The 7,525-nt window shown below is 32.2% G+C and overlaps 1 protein-coding gene across 1 annotated transcript; it reads left to right on the top strand.

Annotated features, from left to right (window-relative positions):
- Positions 1-2,901: 2,901 nt before the first annotated feature.
- On the top strand, positions 2,902-7,525 carry LOC133676947 (dnaJ protein ERDJ3A). The gene is made up of 7 exons (XM_062098765.1): positions 2,902-3,111; positions 3,651-3,706; positions 4,299-4,372; positions 4,744-5,273; positions 5,359-5,700; positions 5,957-6,310; positions 6,966-7,525. Exons 1-7 carry the CDS (start codon positions 3,025-3,027, stop codon positions 7,251-7,253), a joined length of 1,731 nt encoding a protein of 576 aa, XP_061954749.1. The 5' UTR covers positions 2,902-3,024; the 3' UTR covers positions 7,254-7,525.

The raw sequence follows: 7,525 nt of genomic DNA, 5'->3' as shown, positions 1-7,525 counted from the left end.
TTTTTTTCTTTTTAATTATTTTTTTTATTTAGTTTGTTGATATTAAATTTTTTTCTATTTAGTTATCAGTTTTTTATGACACGGATCTAAGGTTTGACGGGTTAATCCAGTTAATTTAGATTTGTTTTTCTTCATTAGTTTTTTTCTTCTTATAAGTTTTTTTTTCTTTTATTGTTTCTTTTTATTTAATATTTTTTTATTTAATTTAGTTTATCAATATTAATTTTTTTTTCTATTTAGTTATCGACTGATGCCTTTAGTTTTTCTTTTTTTTTTCCTTTTGTTTTTTTGCTGTTTTTATGCCTTTAACTGTGGACTGCACATTGGAGTCCACAGTGAAAAAGTTGACGCCTTTTTGTTTGTTTTTTTCTTTTTTAATTAATTTTTTTCATTTAATTTAGTTTGTTAATGTTCAATTTTTTTCCTATTTAGTTATCAAATTTTCATGACACGGATCCCGGGTTTAATGGGTTAGCACAGTTAATTTTGTGTTGATCTGTCAATATTTTTTTTTCTATTTAGTTATCAAACTTTCACGACATGAATCCAAGGTTTGACGGGTTAACCTGATTTGAAGGGTTAACCCAGTTAATTCATATTTTTTTTCATTTTTTTCATTAATTTTTTTCTTCCTTTTGGTTTTTTTTCTTTTTAATTAATCTATTTAATTATCACGTTTTTATGACATGACCTTGCAGCTAGACCCACTTCCAAAACTATTGGGTCATACAAGTTTAATATTATTATTAATATTATAAATATTACTCTTGGGTCAAGCGTTGCAGCCACACCCAAAACTCTTGGGTATAATAACTTTGCAAAAAGACCTAATACTTTTAGACATTAACTTTTTATATATATTTTTTATGCAAAAACTATTGACCCGCGGCATCGCACGGGTCATTTAACTAGTAACATACTCTAAATGGTGTGGGAGAATCACAGTTATCCCACACCAAAATCACTATGGATTACAACAGTAATCCACAGTGATTCTTCCCCCCTCCCCTTTTTTTAACTTTTTCCTTTTTTTTCTTTTTTTTTTCTAAATTATTTTTTTTTTATTTTTTTTCCAAATTTTTTTTTGTTGATTTTACTTTTTAAATATTGACGTGGTTAAAATTTTTACTTTGTAATTTTTTTTTTAAAATACTGTGGATTGCTGCAATGTTTTTTGACATAATTTTTCTATTTTATTTCTTTATTTTTCAAAATTATATTTGTCGATTTTTTTTAATATTGAGCCGATTGGAAATTTAGTTTTGTAATTTTTTTTTAAAACATTATTGATTGCTACAATGTTTCTCCGTATGATTTTTTTAATGATTTTCTCTGAAATTATCTTTTTTTTATTTTATTTTTTAATATTGAGTTGGTTAAAAATTACAGTTACAATATGTGAGGAAAAACACTGTAACTTTCTTAGAAATTTACTGTTGATTGTTACAATGTTTTTTTCCTGTTTTTATTATGTTTTTTCCTAAAATTATTTTTGTTAATTTTATTTTTTAAATATTAAGTTGGTTAAGAATTGCAATTACAAGTAAATACAGGTTTTTTTCTCACAAAATACTATGGGTTGATGCAGTTTTTCTTCACATGGTTTTTTTCCAGTTTCTTTTGTGTTTTTTTTTTTGTAATGTTTTTTCCAAAATTATTTTCATCGATTTTATTTTTCTTAATATTAAGTTGGTTAGAATTTAACTTTGTAATAAAGCTTAATCATATGGGGAAAACATTGTAGATTACTACAGTGTCTCTCCACGTTGTTTTTTTTTGTTATAATTTTTTTCAAATTATCTTTTTCAATTTTATTTTTTTAATATTGAGTTGTTTATGAATTACAATTATAAGTCATTACAAATAAGGCTAAATCATGTGAGAAAACACTGTACCTTTCATCACAAAACACTGTGAATTGCTACAGTGTTTCCAATATGATTTTTTTCTCTTTTTTTAGTGTTTGTTTTGTTAATTTTTTTTTCTAAAATTGTTTTTGTCAAATTTTTTTAATATTGAGCTGATTAAGAATTTGGCTTTGTAATTTTTTTTCTTTAAAACACTGTGAATTGTTATAGTGTTTTTCCATGTGATTTTTTTATGATTTTTTTCAAAATTATCTTTATCGATTTTTTTTAATATTAAGTTGATTAAGAATTATAATTACAATAAAGCTAAATTATATGAGGAAAGCGTTGTAGTTTTTCTCACAAAACACTATGGATTGTTATAATATTTCTCTAAATGATTTTTTATTTTATTTTATTGGAAAAAACACTATAGTTTTCCTCACAAAACATTGTCAATTGCTATAATATTTTTTCTCATGGGTTTTTTTCCTTCCAAAATTATCTTTGTTGGTTTTTTTTAATATTAAGTTGGTAGAGAATTTAGCTTTGTAATTTTTTTTATTAACTGAAAAGCTAAATTATGTGGCAAAAGGACTGTATATTTCCTCAAAAAATACTGTAGATTGCTACAAATCATTTTATTCAGTTTCTAAGTTTTTAATCATCAATACAACTATTTTTTTCATCATAAAATATTTACTTTATTATATCTTTAATTTTTATTATTTATCTAGCACTGATTTATAGCTATAATATTATTAAATATATTTATTTATAAGCCCACAATAAAATTTTAAAATAAAATAAACAGTAAATAAATAAATAAATAATAAAAAAAGCATCTAATCTGACAAAATACTAATAAAAAAGTCCATCGTTCTTCTTGGGAGCAGATATTGGCCCACAAGACACGTCACCCTTGACCCTACAAGGAGCGGTGCAAAATAAAAGAAATCTAAAATCCTATTGGCCAGAGGGCGTGTAATTTTTTTAAGATTGCCACGTATGCATAACGGCATTCGACCCGAAGTATCTAGAGCTTCTCTCAACCCCGCCAAGCCTAACTATTTTAATGCCGGGACCTTAAGTTCTTCCTTCGTTCTCTCTCTCTCACTTGCTCGCTGCACCGCACAGACGCTCGATAAAATCTCTTCTTTCGCGCGCACAACAGAAGATGAAAACGCGATATACGGTGCCGTTCTTCCTCCTTTTGTCTCTGATTTTGTTAACGCTGGAAGCGAAAACCGTTGACCCTTACAAGGTATGATTGATTGTTTTTTTAGGGATGTTTGTGGAAAATTAACTTCCAAATTGATACATGATTCGTACATTGTTAAAATTTTGAGTTCTATCTGCGTTTTTTTTTTATAATTTATTTGGACCGAATTTTGCTGCTTATATTTACAATTTTGTTGGCAATTTCGAAATTCTTGTTTTAATTTATATTTGCAATTTGCTTAATTCAAATTTATATATAAAAAAATTACTTAATTGTTCTTGAAGTGGTTTAGGGTATTTAATGTTTAGTTAATGAGGATTTAATCACTGGTTAATCAAAGATAAGGATTTTATGTTTTAGTTAATTAGTCAGCAGTGGCTTGCGATTTTTAAGGGAGCAGGATGTAGGGCAGAGGTGGTAAATTGAGGACAGAAGGAATGGAGGCTTGATAAAATGAGAGGCCTTTAATCCTTAGAAGGGAGAAGAAAACTTGGTCCTTTTCGCTTGTTTAAGTAAAACATTTGTGCCAGTGATGATTTTCCTTTTTTGAAGTTTTTTATCGACGGTGCTTTTTGTACCAGGTTCTTGGAGTGGAGAAAAACGCAAGTCAACGAGAAATACAAAAAGCTTTCCACAAGTATGTTCTGCTCTCTGTTTCTTCTCTGGTACCCTTTTTTTTTTAATGGTAGTTGCATTTTCTCTCTATTACGCGCGCGCGCGCATATCAAGAAGTGACCTTAGTTGATGAAGAAAAGTTACATTTTTTAAGTATACAGTTTGTTATGAATGGCCATAGGTCTAAGCTGAAACATTACATAAGTGTGAATATTAGTTGTTTTGGCTTTGGCTTGAGGATGTGTTACCATTCTTTAGGGTTTTTTTGTGGTATATTGAGCGTTTGAAGAGATGATGATTGTGCTGTACTGTGCACTGAGGGAACTTTGAAGTCTTGGATAGACACGGCTGCGTGTGAGTGGATTTATGTGGAAGACGTTAGCTTGCTTTCTTATATGTCGGGTTTGGGGTGAGATATTTTGTCTGACCAGACAGAAATTGTATACGACGTGTACAAATATTACCATACATGCTTCTTGAAAGCAAAAGTTTATTACGAACATGAATTTACAAACTGGGGAAAACTTAAATGCCACCAACATAGCACAAACGCACACAAACAATTGTGTGGCATGTTTTCTAGTTTCTCATTCTGAGCCCTTGTCATTTTGCAGGCTCTCTCTTCAGTATCACCCTGACAAGAATAAAAATAAGGGCGCTCAAGAAAAGTTTGCGGAGATCAATAATGGTATTGTACACTTATTTCATTTTTCTTTCTTATTGTGTGTCATGTTATTTCTTTAACCTTTTTCTTGTTGCTATTTACTTTGCTGCATGTTTATAATTTCTTGCTGATGCATCAATTATATTGATATGCAAAACCATGGACAGTGTTTGGTTTATTGAAATAATGATATATTGTCTGTATTAGTATTTGTTTTCTTGATCAAACCTGCTCAGTTATAGCGTGAGCTGAATTGGTTTTTGAGCAGCATCTTATGGGCATGACAGGATTAAATGGTTTGCTAAGGGGTTAACTATTAGAAGGAAATAAACTTAGTCATAGTTTTGCTAATCTTCCAGTCATATTGTTGATTTTTATTTTCTTGTTTTTATCAGCATATGAGATTCTATCTGATGAAGAGAAACGGAAAAATTATGATCTATATGGAGATGAGAAGGGCAATCCTGGATTTAATGCTGGCTATCCTGGGGACCAGGGTGGGTATACTTATTTCACAAATGGTGGACAGGGGCAAAATAGTTATACCTTCAGACCAGGTGACTGGCAGGATATGGGGGAACAAGGAAATTCCCGGTCGTTTTCATTTTCCTTTGGTGGTCCCAGTTCTCAGAGTTCATTTGGTTTTGGCCTGAATGATATTTTTTCCAATTTTTTTGGGGGTGATCTTGGTGGCGGGCAGTTTGGTGGTTTTGGTGGTTCAACCAGGTCTCAATCTAGGTCTCAAACTGGTTCTCGAAGTACTCCCAAGAGCATCAAAGCCATAAATTCTCAAGCCTTCAATAATGAAATTGCTGACCAAGGAATGACTTGGCTTTTATTATCTTATACTTCCTCTTTGAAGGGGAGCCAATTTTATGAATCAATCATACAGGAGGTCGCTGATTCATTAAAAGGAGCTTTAAAGGTATTTTCATAATTTCTACTGATTTCCATCATTTGATTTTATATTGATCTGTTTACATATTCATTCTCTTTCTCTTTCTATGCAGGTTGGGAGCATAAATTGTGAAACTGAAATGTCCTTTTGTAAGGAACTTGGGACTCAACCACGACGAGTGCCTAGGGTATTTGTTTATTCAAACAAAGCAAGCGATAAGGGTTCTTTGGTGGAGTACAATGGTGATTTGGTCGCAAAAACTTTAAAATCTTTTTGCCAAGACCATTTACCAAGGTTTTCAAAGCGGATTGACCTGAAACATCTTCAGTCTTATTCTGGTGAGGAGGAAAAATTACCCAGAGTTGTGCTTCTTTCCACCAAAAAAGATACACCCGTGATCTGGCGTGCGCTTAGTGGTTTGTTTCATAAACGCTTCATTTTCAATGACGTGGAGGTACGTTGGACCTGATTATCAACTGATAGATTATCTACACCTCTACATTTGAATGAGAAATTTAGAAATTAATAGCCTGTCAGAATTCAATGTAGAAAGATATTTAGACAAGTATATATTTCTTCAAAAATCACACTAATAGTTCAACTTAATATTTTATTTTGAGTGTTAATTTATGTGGAGTATATTTAAAATAAAATGAGCACCCCCCCCCCTCCCCCTCCCTGAAAAATAATTCAGGTTGTTGTTTATTCAGGTTCGCGATGTTACTGACCCAATGACAAAGAAGTTAGGAGTTGATGCGCTTCCAGCTATTGTTGGTTGGTTATCAAACGGGGAGAAGCATGTCTTAAAGTCGGGGATTTCTGTGAAAGATTTGAAATCTGCTGTTCATGATCTTAGTACCTTACTTGAAGGGTTTGAAAAAAAGAACAAGAAAGCAGCAGCGAGTAAGGATAGAAAAGCCCAGGCTGATTCTGGTGGGAAACATGTATCTTTACTGACAGGATCAAATTTTGATGCTCTATGCGGGGGAAAAACCCCTGTTTGCATCATAGGTGGTTTCAGATCTTTGAAAGTAAAGGAGAAGCTGGAAGACATCCTGTCCATGGTAAGTGGATATCTTGTTCAAATTATTTTTTCCAGATGGAGATAACTGTAATTCTTATAGATGATTCGCACAGTATGTTTCCATATCCTCACATCCTCACTCCTCGCTTAAGTCATTTTATGATCACACTTGACCACTGCAACTTACAAGAAAGTTGAAACAATGGATGTGAAAAGAACTTCAGCTTTAATGCACTTAGAAACTTGTAAAACTTGGTATGGTACCCAATGCCTCTACCCTGCTGGTCTAAGAAGAGAGGGTGGGAAGGTATAGGTTGGGTATTCGTCTTTGACTGTAGCGAACAGAAATTTTCTGTAGATTTGTCACTTTAATAGTTAAAAGTTCTCGGTTTTGTCTTGCTGATTAGCTTGGTGTTTAAGCTCTAGATGGTTACAAAAGAAAATGTTTTGTTGTATTATGACTTAAGAGCATGTTACAATTTGCTATCTGACGTAATGGGTTTCTAGATGGTTCCAGGCACCAAAAAGTACTAGCAAGATGGGCAACCATTATGGCACATATCATTGATTTAGTTGCCATTGGAATTCATGTTGCCCTAATACATAAGCTAAATTGATTTTTCAAAGGACATGAAAGAATTTAACGTTTGGTTTCTGACTCTAGGTTTTTGTTTGTCATGTGATTTTGGTTTTAGGTCTCTCAAAAATCATTATCAAGGCGACGGAATGCAGCTTCTGTCTCTGGGCATTCTATTTCTTACACTCTTTTAGATGTTGCCAAGCAGCCATCATTCTTGAACGCATTTGACAAATCTGGATACAAATCGTCAGATAAGTTATTGTTAGCCTATAAACCTCGGACGCAGAAGTTTGCAGCATTTAAAGGTGAAATGACTGCAGAAGAGGTGGAAAAATTTATCAGTTCTGTTGTTAATGGGGACGTGCAGTTTACCAAGACAAGACAGAAGCCTGTCCTCAAATGAAAGAGCTGCTAGTAACCAGTATTACTTAGATTTGTGAAGTTTACGTAGAGTTAGAATCATCAAATGCATGATCTTGCTATATAGTAGATATACATATAAGAACTGGTCCTTTTCCCCCAGGTACCATCTCTCGTGGTGTCACAATATCAAGATATTACATATTAGTAGCAGGGAAGTTCTTGCCCTTGGGAAGAGATTTTGTCAAAACATATTGGAGCCCAAACTCACAGTTGTCAGGAGACTGTAATTTATTTATTTATTTATTTTTGTCA

This window comes from Populus nigra, chromosome 17 (assembly GCF_951802175.1).
Source record: "Populus nigra chromosome 17, ddPopNigr1.1, whole genome shotgun sequence".
Classification (NCBI taxonomy): Eukaryota; Viridiplantae; Streptophyta; class Magnoliopsida; order Malpighiales; family Salicaceae; genus Populus; species Populus nigra.
The sequence above is the reverse complement of the archived record's forward strand: the minus strand, read 5'-3'. Positions and strand labels throughout refer to the sequence as shown.